Here is a 25,610-nt window from a genome sequence, read left to right as displayed (position 1 = left end):
GCCTTTTATTATTATTAAAAAAAAAAAATTGTTTAAAATGATTGCCTGGATACCCAAAACTTCCACTGCTTTCTGCTGTTGTGATATGCAACAGCTATTTGGATGAGGTACCTTACATATGAACACACTTCAATTCCCTATAATTACCTACATTTATTCAAAAGAAAATTGTTTTTCAGCTCTTATCCACTAGAATAATATTAGGTCAGTCAGAGCAATGAGAGATGATTTGGTGCAATGGGTCACTGCACATTGGCCTTATTATCAGTGTTCCTCCAGTTGTGGGGCTGCCAGGCACAATGGCTCCTTGATTGTTTTACCTCTACTTCTATCTTCATTTGTAGAAGTCTATCTGCACATCTGGAAATGTATATACAGTAAAACCTTAGTTTGAGAGTAACTTGGTTTGAGAGCGTTTTGCAAGACAAGCAAAATGTTTTAATAAATTTTGCCTTGATATACAAGCGATGTCTTGATATAGGAGTAGCGTCATGTCACAACTGAGTATAAAAAAGAAGAGAGGAGCCTCTGAGTGTAGCAAAATGGTTACATTTAATGAAGGTACAACATTTAGCAACTTATTGCTACACTAAGGCTTTGTACACACGACTGAACATGTCCGCTGAAACTGGTCCGCGGACCAGTTTCCGCGGACATGTTCGGTCGTGTGTAGGGCCGACCGGACAGTTTTCCGGCCTATCGGACAGGTTTTCATCGGACAAAAGTTTCTTAGCATGCTAAGAAACTTGTCCGCTGGGAGCCTGTCCGTCGGACATGTCCGATGGTCAGTACGACATGTCCGCTCGCCCGAAATCCCACGCATGCGTTAAAGTGATTCGACGCATGCGTCGAAGCATTGAACTTCCACGTCAGAGAACGTCGGTGTCGTATACGTCACCGCGTTCTCTGTCCGTGGGGATTTTGGTCTGATGGTGTGTACAACCATCAGACCAAAATCTCAGAGCGGACATGTCCGATGAAAACGGTCCGCGGACCGCTTTCATCGGACATGTTTGCCCGTGTGTACGAGGCCTTAGAGTTGCCTCTCTTCTCTTTTATACCCTGTAAAAAAATGCTTTGATATACAAGTGCTTTGGATTACAAGCATGTTTCTGGAAATAATTATGCTCGCAATCCAAGATTTTACTGTAGTTTATATACTCTTTTGGTGCATAAGACAAACCAGGAAACTAAAATCAACAATTAATGATAGACATGGAAAAGCGGGGCTAATTAAACTTTGGCGGCTACCTTGTATCTGCTGTGCAGTTTAGCAGGTTTAGGCAATAGCAAGTTGCACATGCAAATAATATGCTGATGCAATAGTCACAAATGAGTGGGAGACAGATGTACAATACGGAAGGTTTTTTTTTTAAGATCTGTCTGCGTTGAGAACTGTAATATGTGAGATGTCTCACTGCTGGATACCAGGACTTAGGCAGATCTGACACTTTAATAACACTCAGGCAAAATTACCAGAAGTCTGCAGAAAGTAACACTTCACATGTTGTAACAGCAGTCTTGTTTTGTATTTCATGACTTTTTTTTGGAGTACAAAAGAAAGTAAGAAGTGTAAAGAGATACTGAGTTCAAAGTAAATATTTTTTTTAATGTATCATTCAGGCTAGTTTAACTCTAATGCATTACAATAAATAGATTTTGTGCACGTATTCAGTAACACACAGTACTATCCTTATTTTTTTGGTTGTGTATTCATTTATTACAGGTACTTATATAGTGCCATCAATTTACGCAGCGTTTTACATATATATATTGTACATTCACATCAGTCCCTGCCCTCAAGGAGCTTACAATCTAAGGTCCCTAATATAATTTGAGGGGTTTCAGGGATTCCCCACAGACCCCGAAACTCCAACAGGAAAAAGTGGGCGGGGAGGACTATACCGGTACTACATATATTGGTTGAACGCAACCAGAGTAATTCACATTGGGTAAATTTAGAAAAATATTATTATTAGAATACTAGGACGATGGTACACCCCCTATTCTATTGTATTTTTTCAATTATAAAAGGTTAAATCATAATCTAAGGTCCCTAACTCACACATTCATACATACAAGGGCCAATTTAGATAGGAGCCAATTACTTACCAGCATATCTTTAGATTGTTGGAGGAAACAAGAGGACCCAGAGGAAACCCACGGAGGCACAGGGAGAACAAGCAAACTCCAGGCTAGTATTACCAAGGTTGGAATTCGAACCAACAACCCTAGTACTGCTAGGCAGAAGTGCTCACCACTTAGCCACTGTTGTTTATGTTAGTATAAAATTTAAAGGCCAATATTAAATCTTAAACATTAGAATAACTAAGGATATTTAATCAAACCTAAATAAACTGCCCCTTATGCCGCGTACACGCCATCGGGTTTCTCGGCGGTGAAAACACCACCGAGAAAACCGATGGGGAAACCGAGCACCGGCTTGGTCCCTTTTCCCCGTGTACACATGGCCGGTTTGCCCCGACTGGTTTTCTCTTGGTCGAGAAAACCGGCCATGTGTAGGCTCCCTAGCAGTGTTTCCCTATGGGAAAACTGCCGATCAAAAACACGCAAAACAACATGTTCTAAATTTTCCCGTTGTGATTCTCGGTGGTTTTCTCGTCAGCAAAACTGCTGGAGAGCCTACACACGGAAGATTTTCTCATCCAAGAGAAAACATGACAGTTTTCCCGACGAGAAAACTGATCGTGTGTATGCGGCTTTACCCTCCTCTGTGGACCCTTATTACAGGGGTCAGAAGAGCCTTGGATGCAATTAGCCTTGATCACCACAAAACACGATGAGGAAACCAGGCATGGTGAGCATGGACAAACAGCTCTCCACAATCCGTTTTTTTATTGTTGTTCATCAATTGTGTGCTGGCTGCTTAAGGATTGTTCATTTATTCGTCCATTTTTTAATTATTCTTTTATTTCAACCAGTGCAGCAGATTTTAAAATATTATTTGTTGAGGGGTATACATTTTTTTTATTGTGGCATTTATGTTCATATTTTATTGATAAGGTAGCGCTATTTTTTTTTCATCTTATTTGCACTTTAAAGCGGGGGTTCACCCTATTAAAAAAAAAAAAAAAAAAAAAAATTATTCTAGCATTACATTCGGCATCGTAGCGCGAGCTACAGTATGCCGGTCTTACATTTTTTATCCCCGTACTCACTGTGCTATTCCACATTGAAGATTCTGGGGAATGGGCGTTCCTATGGTGAGAGAAGGTGATTGACGGCCGGCCCTGGCACGTCACGCTTCTCCGGAAATAGCCGAAATAGGCTTGGCTCTTCACGGCGCCTGCGCATAGCCTGTGCGCAGGCGCCGTGAAGAGCCGAGACCTACTCCGGCTGTCTTCGGGGAGCGTGACGTGCCAGAGTCGGCCGTCAATCACCCTCCCTCTTGCTAGGAACGCCCATTCCCCGCGGCAGACGGAATCGTCTATGTACGATTAAACAGTGAGTACGGGGTTAAAAAATGTAAGACCGGCATACTGTAGCTCGCGCTACGATGCCGAATTGTATGCTGAAATGTTGTTCAGCAGGGTGAACCACCGCTTTAATGACTCACTAAAAAAGGAGCAGCAACACTATAATATTATTACAGGGAGTGCAGAATTATTAGGCAAATGAGTATTTTGACCACATCATCCTCTTTATGCATGTTGTCTTACTCCAAGCTGTATAGGCTCGAAAGCCTACTACCAATTAAGCATATTAGGTGATGTGCATCTCTGTAATGAGAAGGTGTGTGGTCTAATGACATCAACACCCTATATCAGGTGTGCATAATTATTAGGCAACTTCCTTTCTTTTGGCAAAATGGGTCAAAAGAAGGACTTGACAGGCTCAGAAAAGTCAAAAATAGTGAGATATCTTGCAGAGGGATGCAGCACTGTTAAAATTGCAAAGCTTCTGAAGCTTGATCATCGAACAATCAAGCGTTTCATTCAAAATAGTCAACAGGGTCGCAAGAAGCGTGTGGAAAAACCAAGGCGCAAAATAACTGCCCATGAACTGAGAAAAGTCAAGCGTGCAGCTGCCAAGATGCCACTTGCCACCAGTTTGTCCATATTTCAGAGCTGCAACATCACTGGAGTGCCCAAAAGCACAAGGTGTGCAATACTCAGAGACATGGCCAAGGTAAGAAAGGCTGAAAGACGACCACCACTGAACAAGACACACAAGCTGAAACGTCAAGACTGGGCCAAGAAATATCTCAAGACTCATTTTTCTAAGGTTTTATGGACTGATGAAATGAGAGTGAGTCTTGATGGGCCAGATGGATGGGCCCGTGGCTGGATTGGTAAAGGGCAGAGAGCTCCAGTCCGACTCAGACGCCAGCAAGGTGGTGGTGGAGTACTGGTTTGGGCTGGTATCATCAAAGATGAGCTTGTGGGGCCCTTTCGGGTTGAGGATGGAGTCAAGCTCAACTCCCAGTCCTACTGCCAGTTTCTGGAAGACACCTTCTTCAAGCTGTGGTACAGGAAGAAGTCTGCATCCTTCAAGAAAAACATGATTTTCATGCAGGACAATGCTCCATCACACGTGTTAAAGTACTCCACAGCGTGGCTGGCAAGAAAGGGTATAAAAGAAGAAAAACTAATGACATGGCCTCCTTGTTCACCTGATCTGAACCCCATTGAGAACCTGTGGTCCATCATCAAATGTGAGATTTACAAGGAGGGAAAACAGTACACCTCTCTGAACAGTGTCTGGGAGGCTGTGGTTGCTGCTGCACGAAATGTTGATGGTGAACAGATCAAAACACTGACAGAATCCATGGATGGCAGGCTTTTGAGTGTCCTTGCAAAGAAAGGTGGCTATATTGGTCACTGATTTGTTTTTGTTTTGTTTTTGAATGTCAGAAATGTGTATTTGTGAATGTTGAGATGTTATATTGGTTTCACTGGTAAAAATAAATAATTGAAATGGGTATATATTTTTTTTTTGTTAAGTTGCCTAATAATTATGCACAGTAATAGTCACCTGCACACACAGATATCCCCCTAAAATAGCTAAAACTAAAAACAAACTAAAAACTACTTCCAAAAATATTCAGCTTTGATATTAATGAGTTTTTTGGGTTCATTGAGAACATGGTTGTTGTTCAATAATAAAATTAATCCTCAAAAATACAACTTGCCTAATAATTCTGCACTCCCTGTATTCACTAATATTTTTGGAACAGTGTTGGCGCCACCATTTCTTCTTCTAATAATGTAACATGTTTACCATTCTCCCCCTCATCCCCTGACCCCCCCTTCCCTGTGACAGAAGGTGGGGATTCTTCTCTCCTTACCTGCTGTTACATTTAAAAAATGTATTAACTGCCTGGATGTAGATACGGACAGAGTGTTGACAGAAGTGTCTGCAGAAGCCTGAGATCATAATTACTCTGCAGGCTGAACAGGGTTACCTGACAGCCTGTCTGATATTGGGGTGCAAAAAAAAAAATTCAGATGGCAGAACATGGGAGGTCAGCAGGGCTAAGGATAGAGGTTGGCTGAGCCAAGGGCAGGGGTCAGCAGGGTGGAGTACAGGGGTTACCACTGGCAGGGCAGAGGACTGGGGCCAATGCTGGCAGAGCAAAAGACAGAGGTCACTGCTAGCAGAAGAGAGGACAGAGGTCACTGCTAGCAGGAGAGAGGACAGAGGTCACTGCTAGCAGGAGAGAGGACATGGTTCACCACTGGAAGGAGAGAGGACAGGGGTCACAGCTGGAAGGAGAGAGGACAGGGATCACAGCTGGAAGGAGAGAGGACAGGGATCACTGCTGGAAGAAGAGAGGACAGGGTTCACCGCTGGAAGGATAGAGGATAGGGTTCACCGCTGGAAGGATAGAGGACAGGGATCACTGCTGGAAGGAGAGAAGACAGGGGTCACAGCTGGAAGGAGAGAGGACAGGGTTCACCGCTGGAAGGAGAGAGGACAGGAATCACCACTGGAAGGAGAGAGGACAGGGATCACCGCTGGAAGGAGAGAGAGGACAGGGATCACCGCTGAAAGGAGAGAGGACAGGGATCACCACTGGAAGCAGAGGGGACAGGGATCACATAACTTCCCACATTCCCCTTATTAAAATGACATGGAAGAGGAAGTCGAATATGAGTTTTCAGCAAGAAAAAAATCAACTAAAGTGGTTCTAAAGGCAGAAGGCTTGTTTTCTTAATGCATTCTATGCATTAGGATGGAATATAATGTGCAGCAGCCTTCCTCAGCCCCCCTAATACTTACCTGAGCCCCATCTCAATCCAGAAATGTGCACAAGTGCCTCTCCCTCCTGATTGGCTGTGACACAGCAGTGACACCATTGGCTCCTGCTTCTTCTAAGTCAGTTATCAAATGAGGGAAGAGAGGGGGGCAGGGCCGAGCCACAGCTTCGTATCTGAATGGACACACAGAGCTGTGGCTCTGCTCAGGTGCCCCCATAGCAAGCTGTTTGCACTCGACAGGAGTGTCGGCGAAGGACCTGAGAAGAGGAGGATCCGGGCTGTGCTGTGCAAAACCACTGCAACAGATCAGGGAAGTCTAACGTGTTTGTTATTTGTAAAGAAAAAAATGAGACTTTAGTATTACTTTAAAAATGTAAACAGCAATTTGTAATTTTTTTTTTAAGTTATGCTATTTGAACGGGTACATGTAACAAATAGTAATTAGCTGTTATCTCAGTTTGGCTGCAAAAATGGAAATACGTAATAGGCAATCCTATCCTTCTGCCTAAAGAGCACTTCAAACCCCTTCAAATTTGTCATTACTTAACACCAACATTCACCTACAGTAGTTATTCCAAATATAACTAAGGAATATCCTTTTGGGAACTAATTTCCCTTAAAATAGGTACAACTATATTTTACAATCTTTCCCATTTACATTGGAAACAATAATTCAAAGCAAACTACAGTCATGTACTGTACACTGTATTGGGAGCTGGGGGTGTCCTCAAAAAATATTTCTGAAATGGTTCATAACTCCATATAGGCCTTGTACACACGGGCAAACATGTCCAATGAAAACGGTCCGCTGGACCGTTTTCAGCGGACATGCCCGCCCGGAGATTTCTGTACAATGGCTGTACACACCATCATACAGAAATCCGCGTGTACACGATACACAGTGACGAGGCCACGCCGTCGCGGCGACGATGACGCGGCGACGTGCACGGCCCTGGAAGTTCAATGCTTCCACGCATGCGTCGAAGTCATTCAACGCATGCGAGGGATGGCGGCCGCTCAGACATGTACGGTAAGTCTGTACAGACGACCGAACATGTCCGACGGACAGGATTCCAGCGGGCATGTTTCTAAACATGTTTAGAAACATTTGTCCGCTCGAAAACGGTCTGGTGGACAAATGTACGCTGGAAACCTGTCCGCTCGGCTGTACACACGACCGAACATGTCTGCTGAAACTGGTCCGCGGAACCAGTTTCAGCAGACATGTTCGGTCGTGTGTACGGGGCCATAGAGTAAACTCTTTAAAGAATGCTCCCTTAAATGTTGGAGGAACTGTGACCAAAAAAGGACTATCATACATTTACTATGGGCAGGCACCTCCCATAGAAGTTTTGATACTCAGTACATAAAACTACTATCTACAATCTTGGTATGTTTTACAAAATCAGAACTAGCTATGTTGATCATATGGTTAGAAAAAATGCCTTTATCAATATCAAATCATTATAGTTGCTTAATTCTCGATTAGTGGCAAAACTAACCTAAACAAGATACTAGTAGAGGCGTATCTAGTGAAAATAGCGCCTATGGCAAGCACGGAAACTGCGCCCCTGTCGAAACATTTGAAACCCATCTTTCAGATAACCTTAACAAAAAAAACAGCTAACAAAACTAGTGATATTTATCATCCCTTGTGATACCTTGGGTAGTGACATATCCTCTATATGGAGAAATCTGGTGTTAAACCCCTGATCCCTCCTCTACCCTCCAGGCCAGGTAAATGCAGAACCAATACTGGAAGTGATGAAATCTTCATCACTTAAGGCCTCAGTTTTCACAGAGGAGAGGGAGAAACTGATGTTCCTCATTTGTGCGCTGCCAATCCGACCAGATGGAATGGAAGAGTCTGGGAGAACAGGGGAGGGCTGTGGCTGAACGTAGCAAGGATAGCACTGCCATTGTCCATTAGCAAATGTGCTGAAAAGGAGATCTGCCTATGCTTGGGAGGAGGGAAGAAGAGACCCTCAGACCCTGGTAAATGCCTTGCTGCCCAGCCACTCAACAGCGCCCCCTTCATATGGCGCCCATGGCACTTGCCATGGCTGCCATACCCTAGATACGCCACTTACTAGAAGGAACATGAAGACAATAAAAGCAAGTGATTTGACCTGTTGTCAATTTAGGAAAAATATCACCTTAGGCCCCTTTCACATGGGTGCCTCCGTCGAATGAAATCGGCTTGCTCAGCGGGGGATCGACACGCTGAGCAGGCAGATGACAGGTCCGTGTCCACTCCGTTGTGCAGAGCAGACACGGACACAGGCCACTCTCCTCTATGGGGAAATCAGATTTAAATGGACCGTCCATTCCCATCTGATCCACCGACGGATTGAAAATAGGACCACCATCCGTCTGTTTTTTGTGGGCAGGATCAGATCAGATGGCGACGGGTGTCAGCAGACATGAAGGAAAATGGAGGGTTCGATCAAGTGCACCTGAAAAACTGACAGGTAGACTACTGTAGAGAGTAGTCTAGCTTAGTGGTTCTTAACCTTTTTTGAGACCAAGACCCGGTAAATACCTGGCGAACATTGGCTGTTTGCCATGCTCAGGTAACACCCAAATTTGCGGCGGGTGTTTGCCATGCCGAACACCCTGCAATGCAGTGCTTGCTGCACAGTGCATTTTGTGGCCGGGTTGGGCAAAGCTTTGCAGGGAGCAGTATAAGCTGGTTTGTAAGAAGTGGGCCGGGAAGCCGGCCGCGGTGTCCTTAACAACTGATGAGTCATCAGCTGTGAATGGGCTTTCCCATTTTTCTTCTAGGTGCGGCGGGAGGCATGATTGATGATGGATCTACATAGGGGGACACTGTTTTTTTTATTTTTTAATAAAGGAATCAAAAACTGTCTTTCTGTTTTTTTTTTACTTTTTGACACATCAACATGGGGACACGGTGCTTTGAGGTGGGGGGCAGAGCCCTCACTGCCCCAAAGCTACCACCCCCCCATGTTGAGGACTTGTGGCCTGCTATGGTTCAAGAGGGGTGCTCACTTGTTCCCCTCCCCCTTTTCCAAACTGCCAGGCTGTTTGCTGCAGCATGTGCTATGCATGCTACAGATGCACCACTTTACAGGCAGGCTAAGGGGACCTCCTAGGCACTATATTTAAAGGGAATTTGTATTGTTGCACTTTAAGCATCATTAAAATCACTTGTCCTGAAAAAAACGATTGTTTTAAAAAAAAAATTGGGATTGGAACATGGACCCCCATACCTCTTTTATGGCCAATTACTTGCATATAAGCCTTCAATATGGACACTTTAGATTTTTCCCATTTGGCTCCCATAGACTCCAATAGGGTTCACCGTTCGGGTTAAAACTTTTCCCCTGTTCGGGAGTTCTGTTGCGAACTGAACAGTGGGGTGTTCGGCCCATCTCTATGTGGGAGATTGGGGGGCACTATTTAGGCTGAGGGCTCTCAGGGGGTGTGGAGGCACTGTAGGACACTATGAGAGGTTGGGGGCACTGTGGAAGCTAAGAAGCACTGTTGGAGGTTAAGGAATCTACAACTCTGTAATATTTAAGCAATAAGCTGTTCTCATTGTTACCCAGCATACATCATCAGCATAAGCTGTGGCTGTGAATACCATTCAATCTGGATTTATGCTGAAGATCCACCCTTTGATAGAAATGTTTTTTTACGATACATGAGAGTCTGCACTGATGATCCATGCTGGATAAATGGTCCCGATTGTTATCTTTTTCATGAGCTCATGAGCTGATTTAGATCTCCAGTGCTGAGATCTATTATTTATTCAATTATATTTGGGAAGCAGCTTTACATGTCTGGTTTTACTCAAGCACTGGAAGACATTTGGAATTTTTTTGGGCACTTTAAACGCTTTTCTTCACTGTATTTCATCAATTATTTATATATATATAGTTTAACAAACAAAATAATTCTACAAATTATTTGTAAATACACCTGTATAGTGTATTTTTTTGTACATGTCTATACCTCAGATCAGGGGGAGGGACATTTGAAGAAGTAACGGGAGATAGAGGAATTTGATTCTAATATAGGGACAGACTCTTCATATCAGGAACAGTACAGAATGTAGTCTGATGAAACTGCATTGTATGTACTTGCTACAGCATTTTATGGCATCTATATCAAAGCAGGACATTGTCTGAGAGTGTTATTTGTTTTTTCAAACAGGGCATCTAAAAACAATAGGCAGACATAGAGAAATAACTATGTCCTTTATGCATTTATGGCGTAATTCTGTGTTTTGCCTGACTTTCTTTAAAGAAGCTGTATGTGTATGTGATTTATATTATTTCAATGTGAAGCCTCACGACCCTCTAGTGTGCAATGCTGGCACTACAAGACATTTTGCCAATCACTGCATTGAATGTATAAGTACAATTTTACTACCAAGACAGCATTTAACTGTCATGTCATTCAGTGTTACAGCTTCATCATATTTCTCGGAGATGCTTCCTCCCGCTTGCGGTAAAGTTCCTGAAATAAATGAGAGCAGTTCAGTTTGTCAGACTACCTAAATCAGTTCGCTCACATGTTTCAGGTGAATTTACTGCCAATGCTAATAAGGAGCAGATATGTCTCTTGCAGACAGCTGTTTAATATGCACAGGAAGATGCCTAATAGTTCTTATACAACAGCAGTGTACACACTGAACCCTCAGAGGTTTATCCAGAAGAATGTTTACAATAGCTGTAGACAGAGCATTGTCAATGGTGTCACATCATCTAATATCAGGATTAATGAGATAGGGCATCTGAGATAAAACTAATAAGAGACAATCCCGCTGTGACAGTGTTCCCAGGCTGACTCTTATAACATCATTCATAGAGTTACCAAGAGCAATGCCCAAGATTGTTTTATGTTTCATTTTGTGGTCTCCAAACTGAGCCGGGGGGCAGATGTGGTCCTTTGCTTGCCTATATCCTGCTCTTGGGGCACTATTCCCCTCACTGACACCAACAATGGGGTATAGTTCCCATCACTGACACCATCAGTTGGTGCATTATTCCTTCCACTGACACCAATGGTGGGGCACTATTCCTTCCCTTGATACAAACAGGGGGGCATTATTCTTCTTACTGACACCAATGTTGGGTCACTATTCCTTCCCCCTTAACCAACAATAATTCACTATTCAGTAGCACCCTCCTAGTGTAGGAGGCTAGGTAAAAAATAATTCTCCTTTTTTTTTTTATCAAGGGAGCAGTAATTGTTTGATTTCTTGTTTGATTGCTTCCCCATCCTCTGGAATGAGCTTCCAGAACTTAAGGAGGAAGATGCAAAATAACCAGCTTGAAAATGTATAAGGTTCCAGCTAATCCCTGGAGAGGAGTGTCCAGAAGAGGCTGAAATGGTGATAAATAGTCTGAGACACTGGACAGCAGGTCGGTGGTATTTACGCTACTGCAATAGAAACTGGTCTTCGAGCCTGACCCCTGATCATGACAACAGTAGCAAGGCCACCACAAGTGCAGCAGTGAGCAGTAATAAAATGTAATCTACTGAGAACTGGAACTACATATATATCTAGAGCACATTTATGGCTGCAATGCTAGTCTTAGACTGACTGGGTATGCACTGTCTAATAGTAAAGGAGGATGGTAGAGGAAGGGGAGGCAGGGGAACAACAGGGACTTGCAGAATAATTATTATGGGAGGGGCAGTTTTTGAGAAGTTCTTCTGCTGGCTATCCTTGGGGTCCTTTAGGAGCATCTTTTCACTTAACAACAGTCCCAGTTAACCTAGATACAGTATAGGTACAGCATGGGTATTGTATAGTCTTGGCACAGGTGCAAGGTAGATGTGGTTTAGATGCAGAAACATGTTCCGTATAATGCAGTAAAGGGTTGGTATAGGTGAAGTCCAGGTTTGGAATAAGTGCCTTATGGAGTGCAGCATGGGTGTTATATGGATTGGGTACCCTTGTTCTCCTGCTGTCAGTGGCTCATTTCCTGCAAGCAGTATAAGCAGTGGGCGAATACCCCTCCCACAAGTCCCCAGGGGGCCCCCTCAGTCTCTCCTCAAAGGCCTCCAGTGAAAATCGATGGGAAGTAGAGGGTGAGTGGATGCACCAGTCCCTTTATGGCACTAGTGCAGGTGCTGTAGGGGGTGCTGTGTTGTCCCCAGGTGTCCTTACTCCCAATCTCAGGCTTGTATCTCTGCTGACATGGTCTCCCACTGGCAAATGAATATTCAGACAGAGAGGCTCTCTCTCTAACTCCTTCAGCTCCATGAGAAATAAATTTCCTGAGCAGTTTAATAAAAATCCCTCCTTACATGGCTGCTGTCTGAAACTCCCAGGATTCTCAGCGTTCTGCATAGAAGTCTATGGGCTTGCTTGGCTTAAGCTCTCCCCCTGCTGGCTGGAGGAGAATGGTGTAGCATAACATCAGTATCTCAGTGAAGGGAGAGAAGAATAAAAGACTGCTTCATACTGCTGTAGCCCAGCACCTAGCTACAGGAAGATTCACCCTTTCTGTTTGTCATGTTTACTGTTATCACCAAAATTAAAAATGAAAGAAAATATAAAATGTTGTCCGCAGAATAGTATTAGAGGGGAAATCTTCCAATAGCGACACTAGTTCATGTGACCTTCATGACAACCAGGGATTCTCTCACTTCCTGTCTTGGCTATGTGAAAGGAAGTGAAGGGAAATCTCCCAAATGGGACAAATATGGCAAAACAAAACAAAACTGACAGGGGTTATTTTATGAGTTCAAGCCACTTTTAAGTGGACCTATGGTATACTAACACCTAGCTACCCCTAAGTAGTTTCTGGTGCTAGGGCCTCAACACTGCATGATGCATGGATTCTGGCATGTGGTATATCTGCATGCTTTTACAGGTAAAGATGCTGCTGCAAGAAAAGGTGAATAAACAACACAAAATAGGTATGGGTTAACCACTTGGATCTTGGGTGCCCTTTTAAAATGGCACTGGGACAGTAGTTATGTGTCCCAGAAATGCTTTCAAAGGGCAGCAGGAATCAGTGTCTCTGCAGGGTCAGCTTTGCAGCAGGCTCAGCTCTTACAGCACTTTCTTTCAGCTGGTAGACAGCTGATCTCTCGATATTGCATGTCAACAGATACTCCTCCCATGGCGAATTGTAAATGATATTATGAGGATGGAGGATTTACTGGCATTCAATATGGACACTTCCTCTAAGTTTTTATCCCATTTCTTCAAAACGTAACAGGACTATGATGTTTTCACCACTATACATTGCTCAGGGACAAACCACTCCCCCTCTCTTTCTTTCTTCTTCAATCTATTCGCCTTTTTTCTTTCTCACTCTATTCACAGTTCCTAATGCCTGGTACACACTATGAGTTTTTTTTCCTTCAACCCAGCAGTGATTTCCCCTGCTAAGCTGTTGTGTTCTGACAGCGGGACGTGGGGGACAAGGTGGATGCCCCCCCACACCAGAACACTTCGATCGGGCCATTGTTTTTTTTAACCGCCCGATTTCTCCCAAAGTTTGGCCAGTGTGTACGGTGCTTTACCCACAACCTGTACTTTGTCATGAGACTATGCCATATATGTGGTAAAAAACAATGCATGATGTTATTTTATGGAGTTCATTCTTCAGTGTCACTCGATCACTAATGATCAGTTATTGACCTTCTTTTCGACCGTTGTACCCACTGAATGACTGTAGCTTTTTGACATTTGCCTCAGTTATGTGGTAATAATTGGCTGTATGTACCACCTTTTTTCCTTCTTGTAAGTTTAAAATTCATATTAGAAAATGTATTCAACCTTAAAGGGGGGGGGTGAAGTTTGTAGTTCAGATGTAGACTTTCTTTTTATTTTCTATATATATATATATATATGTTCTCGTAATAAGCTTGTTGGAGCAAAAAAAAATGCAATAAGACAAGGTTTTTTAACATATCCAATCTAGTCTGCCACTTACGAGCAGGGCTGGACTGGGACAAAAATTTGGCCCTGGACTTCATCCAGACTGGCCCACTTTGACATGTTTCTCCTATGCCGGCCGGACAACTCCCCAAGCCCCCTCTCCCCCTTCACTAGCCACTAGCCGTTCTACTTTATTAGAGTAGAATGGTTGGTACTGGTACTCTTATAGGCAGTACCAGTGGGGAAGCTAGACATTATTTTACCCAGGGCAAAGAATCAGTTCGGTGCCCCCCCCCCCTTATGGGACAAGTTTAGGCAGAAGTGAGAAACTCCCAGTCCATAGCTGTTGAGTCAGCTGTCTGTTCCCCTCCCCCATGCTCCTCTGTCATCCCCCCTGCTCCTCTGGTCCTCCCCCAGATTCTCTGTCCCCCCCCCAGGTGAGCGCTGCGGGGAAGGGAGAGGAGGTGAGCTCTGCGGGGAGGGAGAGACAGAGGAGCGGAGGGGGGGCGGCAGTCACTGAAGCCGGCCCACTGAGCCATCGGCCCACCGGGAAACTCCCTGTAGTCCCAATGGCCAGTCCATCTCTGCTTACGAGCCACTGCAATGTGTACTTTCTGGTAACCCATAGACATAACATTGTATCCCAACCCAGCAAAAAGAGGCGGAAGACTATTATCTAATGGCTATGGATATCTTTACATTTGGCTTATCACCCATCCAAAATCATTCCCAATATTTAAAAGAGCTAAATACAGCAGCTTTGAAAAAAAGTTGTGTTATGTTTACATTTAGCAAATACGTTTTTCCTGTAAGACTATGAACAGATAAAGGTTTAGCATCTCTGACCTGAAATGTCTTTGTTTTCCTGTTTTATCCTGCCACATATCTGCAGGCTACGACCACTGTTAAGATTGCAATTATCCCTGGCCTACTTGCTGTTAGTCAATTTAGATAAGGATTCAAGTGAACAAAGAGATATGTATCTTCAGAAGCTTTTGAGAAGAACAAAAGCAACAATTAATACCCCAGCACAAGCCTAACAGTTTGATATCTGCATTAACAAATCAGTGAGCTTCAATGGCAGAAATGAATTTATTTGCCCGGGAAAAAGAAAGGAGCTTTCTGTTGAATCATTTCACTATCAAAATAAATGCATCCTTTTATTATGTGAATGATTTGAAATCAGTAGTTACTTTTTGCAGGGGCTTTTTTTTTTTTTTTGGAGGGGGTATTTTGTGCTTTTCAGTTTTTAATTAATTTATTTTCATTTTCTTTTTATGTTGATAGGGCCTTTTTAAAGTTTAGGGTACTCAAAGTGCAGCATTAAGGCAGGCCATCAATGGTGCAAATTTCGTTCCTGCAATGACAGGAGGGACAAAAGAAGTTCACACGATTTTCCCATCAGCACAGACAGTGTTGGTGGGAGGGGGCGGGGGAAGCCGTCCCTGCCGTGACAAGATAGTGATTATCGATAGCAGCTACTTATGATAATCGCAAGCGAATCCGACAGGCTGGTTGCACCCAAGTTGATTGATCAACCAGCTTAGTACATTCAGCATGCCCATTAATGGCTCGAATCTTGTCTGTTTTCTGCTGAACCGGCTGAGATTCGAACCGTCTATGGTTGGCCTTACTTGTTACTGGCCATCAATTCCTGGAACTGCCATCTGATTGCAGCATGCCTCTGCATCATGTGAAGGAGAAAAAAGGAAGATGCAAGAACAGTTTGTACCTAAAACACCTCATATTTTACCACTCACATTCACTGCACCTCCAATGTCCATATATAAAATAAAAGTTAGGCATACACTGATTAGACCTTTTTATCCTTGATTAAAACTATCCTGCCAATGGAAGTTTTACACTGCTGTATCCTATGCAGAATCCTAATTCTTGTAGTAAAGCCCCAGCATGCTCTTTGCCTCTAGTAAACTTGGGAACAGCCAAAAAATTTTTAATTTTCCTGGTGCTGGCAAATTTTACACTGCTGGGTTATCAGACATCTGTTGATTTTTGCAGTAAAACACCTACCTGTATGCTTGTCCTCTACTACGATTTGGGAACGTCTCCCTCATTAATAATGTCCTGCTGCTGGTACATTTTAGAGAGAAAAACAAGGTGCGCAAAAAAAACTAAGTGCAGCAGAAGATGCAATGAATGGTATATTTAAATAAAATCAGCCAAATGGCTACTCACACTAATATAAAGATCAATATGCATATCACAGTATAATACTTTGGTCACAAAGCGGGTCCCCAGAGGATGGTGGTGTGTAGATGTTAAAACAAGAGGAGAGGAACAACCGGCCGGACATCCATATTGTCATCTCGGAATCAGCACGGAACACTCGTAGTCGCATCGGAAGTGATGTCAGAACATGGAGATAACGTTTCAAAGCATCCGCTTCTTCATCAGATCTAAATGGCTTTTGATCAATAGACTAGGGATCAATAGCCATTTAAATCTGACGAAGAAGCGGAAGCTTTAAAACATTATCTCCATGTTCTGGCATCACTTCCGATGCGACTCTAAATGTGTTTCATGCTGGTTCAGAGACGACGGGATGAATGTCCAGCCGGTGGTTCCTCTCCTCTCATGTTAACATCTACACACCACCATCCACTGGGGACCTGCTGAGTGACCACAGTATTATACTGTGATATGCCTATTGATCTTTATATTAGTGTGAGTAGCCATTTGGCTGATTTTAATTAAATATACCATTCGTTGCATCTTCTGCTGCACTTACTTGTTGGCGCACCTTGTTTTTCTCCCATTGTTCTTCCAGAGACTGCTTCACTCTCAGGGGAGCTGCCACTAATGCTGCATACGTATACTTCCTGGACTTTATAGACTTTTAGTTGTGTTACCAGTGTTTCGGTACCCTCTCGAGTGCCATTCTGTTTTTGTCTTGCTGGGTAATTTTATACAACTACAGAATCTGATTGTCTTTTTTTGGACACAGCTTCCATAGTTAGGAACTGATGGTCTCTTTAGTTTCTTAGCATATTGTAGAAAATCTGTGCTGCCTGTTTAATATTAAGTGAAAAAAACAACAACAATTAAGGTGCTACCTCAAGGGGGGGGGGGGATAGGGTTAATTCCTTAAACCGTGAAAATAATGTGATTAGGTATAGGTGCTGCAATTTAATTAGCCTAAATATACAGCTCATAAGTAATGGAAAATAAATTAAAATTGCGCAAACCTATACAATAAATTCTGATACAATCAACCTGCGTGCAATAAAATTCTGATACAATCAAACTGTGTTGACATTCAAGTCCATATGGTGTTTCAAAAATAAAACAAAACTGGGGATATTAAGCATTCACGTGGAAATTTGAGACTTCTTATTCAATGTTGACTGATAAGGGGGGCCACTTACCGGATAAGGTGGATCTCCAGTAATAGAGATTAAATGGGCTCAGTAATATTCAGCTAAAGAGAAGGAGAAGAGACTTCATGGTGCAGTATTTCCTTTAAAATAATTTATTGCAAAAACTTCCATAGAACACTGACATCCAAAGACAATGAAACAAATTTTAAACAGCCGAGGCTCAAACCATGCGTAGTGACGTCAGAGACCAGTGCTCCACCCAACGTGTTTTCCTGTACAAGGATTGAACTGGGAATGGAGCCTCCATTCCCAATTGAAGCCTTGTACGAGGAAAATGCATCGGGTGGAGCACTAGTCTCTGACGTCACTATGCTTCAGCTGGCTGGCTTGAGCTTTGGATGTCAGTGTTCTATGGACTTTTTTGCAATAAATTATTTTAAAGGAAATAATGCACCATGAAGTCTCTTCTTCTTCTCTTTAGCTGGTAAATGAATCTGAGTTTGGAAGACATATAGGAGGATTGGGTAATGCTGTGTGGAAAACATTGCATACAATAGCAGTCTGCTGTATCGGGAGGAATACTGGTTCAGGAGGTGTATCAGGAGGAATATCCACAGTCGGACCGACCCATCCCTGAGCGAGTGTAATATTGGTTCCGGAGGTACATTGGAAGGAATACCCTTGGTCAGACTGACATATTACTGAGCCCATTTGATCTCTATTACTGGAGATCCATCTTATCTGGTAAGCGGCCCGCCTTATCAGTCAACATTAAAAAGGAAGTCTCTTTTGTTTCTTACCTTTACTTATGTCTTCAAATTCAAGCCATAGCTGTCTCTGAACTTGCCGATTGGGGTACCAGATCGAGCATGTTTCCTCAAACCCATATACCGCCTCCTGAATGTAATGGTTTCCAAACTGTTCTAACAGTGGCATGAATTCCAAACGTGAAGTCGCCCCATCTAGTGCATGGAGAGCATGAGTAAAGGCTGGAAAAGATAAAAAAAAAACAAGAGAGAAAATTAAACTAGACATAAACACGTTTGCTATTTTGCTTTCTCTTTTGCCCACCACTAGATATTTGTGGTCAAATTCATCCAGAGAACTGAAAGGGATGCAGGGGACAGAGAAGTCAAAAGACTTTTTATAGTTCAATAAACATGAAACCATCTCTCATTTCTGTTGTTGTGTGGTCTGTACATTTTAAATGTAGCTGTGAATATGAAGCAGACAGCTTCTAATAGCACATTTTAGAAGTAGTTTTTATTAAAATAACCACATAACACAAGTTGCAAAATTGTATAAAGGTGATTTAGGTGTGCCTAGGGCATCTTTTTTTAATCTCTTTACCCGGAAAAACCCTAAGAATAATTTCTAGCAAAAGATAATATCAACAGTTCACAGTATTTTAGTATTTAGTATTTAGTGTGATGAGTAATTTGTAGATAGTATAATAATTGTAAAAGATGAAAGAATGTAATGTACCTTGATTATTTTTAACACCTCTCTTGCTCTATAGGATACAGGGGGTGTGCGACTTACGAACGCCCGACTTACGAACCACTCCTACTTACGAACCGGGCACTGCGGGGACCCTCTGCCGTTCTGCGCAGACCATCTACTGTTCTGCGCATACGCGGCCAGACGGAGCCTCGGAAAATGTTGGAAATGTCCGTAATTGGCCGCACATGCACAGAACGGCATTGGACGGAACATTAGAAAACATCGGAAACTTCTGTAATTGTCATTCGCGCATGCGCAGCCGACTTACGAACATTTCCAGATTACAAAGAGGAGGAAAGTCCCTAACGGGTTCGTAACCTGGGGACCCCTGTAAAGGTATAAAAATAAAAATAAATAAATAAAACTATAATAAAATAAATGAAAATACAGTAAAACCTTGGTTTGAGAGTAACTTAATTTGAGAGCGTTTTGCAAGACAAGCTACTTTTTTAAATACATTTTGACTTGTTATACAAGCAATGTCTTGATATACAAGTAGCGTCATGTCACAGTAGTTGAGTATAAAAGAGAAGAGAGGCACCTCCAAGTGTAGCAATATGGTTACATTTAATGAAGGTACAACATTTAGCAACATATCACTACACTTAGATGAACCTCTCTTCTTTCTCTTTTATACTCTGTTGCTCCTGCTGGATTTTGCTTCTAATCCCCTTGGGGAGGCTTTCATCTGTGGATGGACATTTTATGGTTACACAACCTATCACATTGCTATAATCTTTTTATATGGACTATAAACTGAAGGACAAATCATCTGAGTTTCCATTATTTCTTATGGGAAAACTCGCTATGATATACAAGTGTTTTCGATTACAAGCATGTTTCTAGAACAAATTATGCTTGCAATCCAAGGTTTTACTGTAAGGCAATAATAATGAATAAAAAATAAAAAAAACAGGCTCTGGAAGTCAGTGGAGAAGTGCTCCCTTGGTGGCCAGTGGAGGCATATAAGCTTACACTGGTGGTCACTGGAAGAAGAGCCTCTTTAAATCTACAGTAATTAGGAGGAAGAATGCCCCTAACATTAGGAGTCCGTGAAAAAAATGCTCCATTACATTGATGTCTGATTGGAAGAATGACCCTTATATTGGTGGAAAGTAGGAAGAATGCCAGCCTTACAAACAGGTACCGTGTTCCCCAAAAATAAGACCTACCCCGAAAATAAGCCCTACTGTGATTTTCTGGGCGGGCTGCAATATAAACCCTACCCTGAAAATAAGCCCTAGTTTAAAGTGATTGTCAAATCCCAAAATGCACTGCACTACAATATTACACAATGCAAACCGTGCATGCTGTTGCAGTCCATGTGTGACAAACACCTTCTGTACAGCGCCACTCAGAGCTCAGCTGATCCCCTGTTGCTCTCCTCCTCTTCTCCCAGCTGTCAGGTGGAGATCTTGCCCCACCTCTCTGCAGTGCTCAGAGCAGGCGTGGGAGCTCTGACGGACCATGAAAGTGCTGAACAGCGCTCAGGTGATCCCCTACTGCTCTCCTCTTCTGCAAACTGTCAGCTGGGGACCTCGGGCCCGCTCCCTCTGCAATGCTCAGAGCGTGCCCTGGACTGCACCAGAAAATTAAGGTCAGTGCAGGAAGAGAGGATCAGCAGATAATGGAAGCACTGAGCGGCGCTATAACAAGGCACCCATCACAAATAGACCACAGAAAAATGCACAGTTCACACTATAGATTACTGCAATACAGTGCACCCCAGAATTCCACAACCACTTTAAGACCTAGGATTATTTTCAGGAAAACACAGTAAGAAGACCACCAGAGTTGGTGAAAAAGCTCCACTGGTGACATGCCACTGAGTCTTTCGAGTTAAGTTTGCCCTAGTATTATGCAGGTAATTTCAAGAAGGAGATGGATCCATTGTGAGCCTAGGCTGCAGTAGGAAAACACCCAAGGGTCACAGGAAGTAGGTTAAATGACACTGGCTGACTTTTAATCCAGGAGACAGATGACATCTAGTGTGTGTGTGTTGGGGGGTTGCCTCTTTATTTTTACTTTTTTATGTATGTATTTTTAGTTTTAATTCTGCTGAAAAGAAATGACATGCTACCTCTACAATAGGAGTTCAGTTTATGGCGATATACTTTCATAAAGGCTTGTAGACTAATGAAATGAAGAGGCTGCTGCTGCTGCTTTCATTACAACACTGAGACTATTCAGGTTGTTATAATAAGGGCAGACTCTCACACTTTTCTGTGAGTTTTATTAAATGTGCTGGCACATATTTCATCAATAGTGTTGGGCAAATGGTTCGGCCCAAACATGAGTTCGGGCTAAACATTGGCTGTTTGCCCTATTCAGAGAACACCCAAATTTGCAGGGTATTTGGCGGGTGTTCACTCCACCAAACACCCTGCAATGCACTGTGCGTCCTGCACCCTGATTGGGCAAAGCTTTGCCCAACCAGGGCGCAGTAAAAGCTGGTTGTTAAGGAGCGGGGTCGGGAAGCCAGCTGCGGCATCCCCATTGCGCAATGAAATTAATGATTTTTACATTGATGGTCAATGGAATCAATTCTTCCTATGTTGGTGGTCAGTGGGAAGAATGTTCTCTATACAAATAGTTAAAAAAGATTATTTGTCTGTTTCTTTATGTCTTCAGCCAGACAGCTCATCCCATCCTATTGGAAGTCAACCACCACCTCTCCCTTGTCACATTGGGTTTTGATTATGAACGACACTATGAGAATGGAGGAGATGTTGGCCCTTGACAGCGATACATTTGATAAATATTAACTATTGTGCTCATCTGGCTCCACTTCTCCTCCTCCGATACTCTTGCAAATATGTTGTCAACTCCGACATGATCATTCATGCATGTCCCATGACAATGGGATGGGCTAGGTTCGTACCTCAGGGTCCCCCTCCCCCAACACACCCTTAATAACCCTTCTTGGATTGTCTTCTCAGCAGCACACACTCTTCTCTCTGATCTCTTCTTGCTTGCTTCTCTTTTGTCTTTCTTTCTTTTTCATCTTTTCCCTACTTTTCCTCCTTTTTCTACCCCATCCCATTCTAGACTCCTGACCTCCCATTTTCATTTTTTTTTCTGTTGGTTTGGCCATTCCCTCCTGAAATTTTTGGTTACAATCTTGCCATGAATGACGAGGCTTTTGTGGTCAAATCTAATTCTTATATCACTTTGCGGTCATTGATGTTAATGTTGTTCTACATGGTGATAAGAGTTATGCTGTGGGCGATAGCCATTTGGCTGACTCATCACACATGCTTACCTGTGACTTTTTCAGATTGTGACTCTTCATACTGTTCTATGTATACTATGTTGAAGTACCAATAAATATATTTTCAACCCTTGGTTGGTGGTTACTTAGCTGACAGTCATAAATTGCTCATTGCACAAGGAGCCCTGGGGTTGGATAAACCCTGGTTGAGAACGTCTGGTGTATAATGTGGTTTTTATTGTGTCTTTAGAAAAAAATGAGGTAAGAACCTGCAATACATTTTTCTGAAAACCTTGCAATGTATATTGTTTGTCTGGAAGATTCTGAAAGATATTTTTTTTCTTTTTTTTTTTACAAGCTGAATTACAGATATAGGGCCAGATCCAAGTAGTGCGGCGCATTCTTCCGTCCGGCGTAGAGTATCTCTGATACGATATGCAGCCGTAACTTACAGCGTATCTTTGGTATCCTGAAAGAATTTGCGCCGTAACTTTGGCGGCGTAAGGGCATGCAATTCAAATGGATGTGATGGGGGTGTGTTTTATGTTAATACGTCTTGACCCGACGTAAATTACGTTTTTTTAATGGCGCATGCGCTGTCCGTGGGGGTATCCCAGTGCGCATTCTCGAAATTAACCCGCAACAAGCCAATGCTTATGACGTGAACGTCATTCTACGCAAAGCCGTATTCACGAACGACTTATGCAAACGATGTAAAAAATTAAAAATTCGACGCGGGAAAGATGGCCATACTTAACATTGAGTCCGCCTCATATAGCAGGGGTAACTATACGCCGAAAAAAGCCTTACTGTAACAACATAAAAAAATGCGCCGGCCGGACGTACGTTCGTGGATCGCCGTATCTAGCTAATTTCTATACTCGACGCGGAAATCAATGGAAACGCCACCTAGCGGCCAGCGTAAATATGCACCTTAGATCCGACACCAAGATACTAAGGCCCCATACACACGAGAGGATTTTGATCCGATGGAGTGTACTCACCATCCGATCGAAATCCGCGCCAAAATCCCATCGCCATGACGTGCGCGACGCTGTCATATAAGGAATTCCACGCATGCGTCAAATAATTGCGACGCATGCGGGGGATTGATTCGGACGGATTGATCCGGTGAGTCTGTACAGACCAGCGGATCAATCCGTTAGGATGGATTCAAGCGGATAGATTTGAAAGCATGTCTTCAAATTTTTATCCGCTGGAAATCCATCCCAGGGGATAAAAATCCGCGGAAACAGATCCGCTGGATCGTACACACCAGGGGATCTATCCGCTGGAGCCGGTCCGCGGATCAATTCCAGCGGATGGATCCTCTCGTGTGTATGGGGCCTTAGACGTACGCCAATCGGATCTAGCACAGCTTCAGGCGTATCTTGTTTTGTGGATACAAAACAAAGATACGCCGGAGCAAATTAGAAGTTACGCGGCGTATCAATAGATCTGGCCCATAGTATGTAAAACAAATCTGCCTAATAGAAATAGGACTATGGGACATTTTGAACTGTTATGATCTGGAGGTTTCTGGATAAGATCTGTGGTTTGAAGGACAGGGAAGTGACATATTTTCACAGTACCAAGATAATACTGTGACAGAAAATAATGTGAGCTAAAACTCTATCCTTCTGTAAGACAATACTTGTACATGAATCAGGTAAAAACACATAGGTCACAGATTCTTTAGTCTGCCAAGAGTACGGCAGATAATGCATTACATTGTGCACTAGCACATACTTCAATGAATTTCTTGCCAATACTTGATGGAGACATTTTCCAACTGTAACATATCAATAACGAGATAAACTAAGATGAGAAAACCGAAGAATTTCACAGAACAGAACTAAAGCATTAATTAGAAGCAGAAGAAAAATACCAAGGGTCTCATGTTTGATACTTCATCAATACCAAAACAATATTTTACCAGTTCAGTATTATTGTAAGCTTCTTTGTTTCAACATGACTCTTTTAAAGAGCGGCCTTATGAATGTTGAGTATTATATGTATATTTGGTGCACAAATGCACATTTAATACAAGGTACACCTGAGAAACAGGATTCCCAGAATAAGTCTCTCTAATTAAAACCTTAAAACTCTGAACAAAGCAGGAGGGAATCACTGCTATAATAGTTTATATAATATTTTAGCTTGAGCTACAGAGCTTTGTTTAACCACTTTGCTGGTGAAAGACCAGAGCACTTTTTGCGATTTAGCACTGCGTCGCTTTTACTGACAATTGCGCGGTCGTGCGACGTGACTCCCAAAAAAATTGGCGTCCTTTGTTCCCACAAATAGAGCTTTCTTGTGGTGGTATTTGATCACCTCTGCGGTTTTTAGTTTTTGCGCTATAAACAAAAATAGAGAGACAAGTTTGAAAAAAATGAATATTTTTTTACTTTTTGCTATAATAAATATCCCCCAAAAATATATAAAAAACATTTTTTTTCCTCAGTTTAGGCCGATACGTATTCTTCTACATATTTTTCATCCAAAAAAATCGCAATAAGCGTTTATTGATTGGTTTGCGCAAAAGTTATAGCGTTTACAAAATAGGGGGTATTTTTATGGCATTTTTATAAAAAAATGTTTTACTAGTAATGGCAGTGATCAGCGTCTTTTTTTTTCAGAACTGCGACATTATGGCGGACACTTCAGACACTTTTGACACATTTTTGGGACCATTGGCATTTTTATAGATCAGTGCTATAAAAATGCATTGGATTACTATAAAAATGCCACTGGCAGTGAAGGAGTTAACATTAGGGGGTGGGGAAGAGGTTAAGTATGTTCCCTGGGTGTGTTATAACTGTAGGGGGGGTGGCCTGACATGGGGAAATGACTGATATTCTGTTCATACATTGTATGAACAGAAGATCAGCATTTCTCTCCCTGACAGGACCGGGAGCTATGTGTTTACACACACAGCTCCCGGTCCCCAGTCTGTAACGAGCGATCGCGTGTGCCCGGCAGTGATCGCGCCCACCGGGCACGTGCACGGGAGTCCCTAGTGGCCTGCGCGAGAGCCGATGTATAGCTACGGGCTCTCGCGCAGGGGAGCCGACCTGCCGCCGTATAACTGCAGTGGCTGGTCGGCAAGCAGTTAAAAAAGGCTTTTTTATTAAAGTGGAGTTCCACCCAAAAATGGGCAGCACCCAAGAGCCGAGACACAGATCGGCTTCCGCTGCGGACATCGCGGGCGCCCTGGACAGGTAGGTGTCCTTATTTTAAAATTCAGCAGCTGCAGTATTTATAGCTGCTGGCTTAAAAAAAAAAATAATTGGCGAACTCCACTTTAAAGATGCTTGGGAGAACCTGAAAACATGTGAAAAAGAGCCAAGAGCTCCACCTGATGGCTAAAAATCTAAATACAAAATATTAGTATATGTAATTTCAAATGTTCCAGGTTATTTTCTTCTCAGTTCAGAATATAATAAAGCAAGAACGAAAAAAGATTC

General features: G+C 42.8%; 1 protein-coding gene across 1 annotated transcript in view; it reads right to left on the bottom strand.

The window, feature by feature from the left end:
- Window positions 1-25,610, bottom strand: part of ASTN1 (astrotactin 1) — a 796,876-nt gene that overhangs the window by 56,830 nt on the left and 714,436 nt on the right. Inside the window, exon 16 of the mRNA XM_040360365.1 lies at window positions 18,230-18,418. Within this exon, the coding sequence (XP_040216299.1) occupies window positions 18,230-18,418 (189 nt within the window). The remainder of the gene's footprint in view (window positions 1-18,229; window positions 18,419-25,610) is intronic.

This window comes from Rana temporaria, chromosome 7 (assembly GCF_905171775.1).
Source record: "Rana temporaria chromosome 7, aRanTem1.1, whole genome shotgun sequence".
NCBI lineage: Eukaryota > Metazoa > Chordata > Amphibia > Anura > Ranidae > Rana > Rana temporaria.
This window is presented reverse-complemented; position numbering and strand designations above follow the sequence as displayed.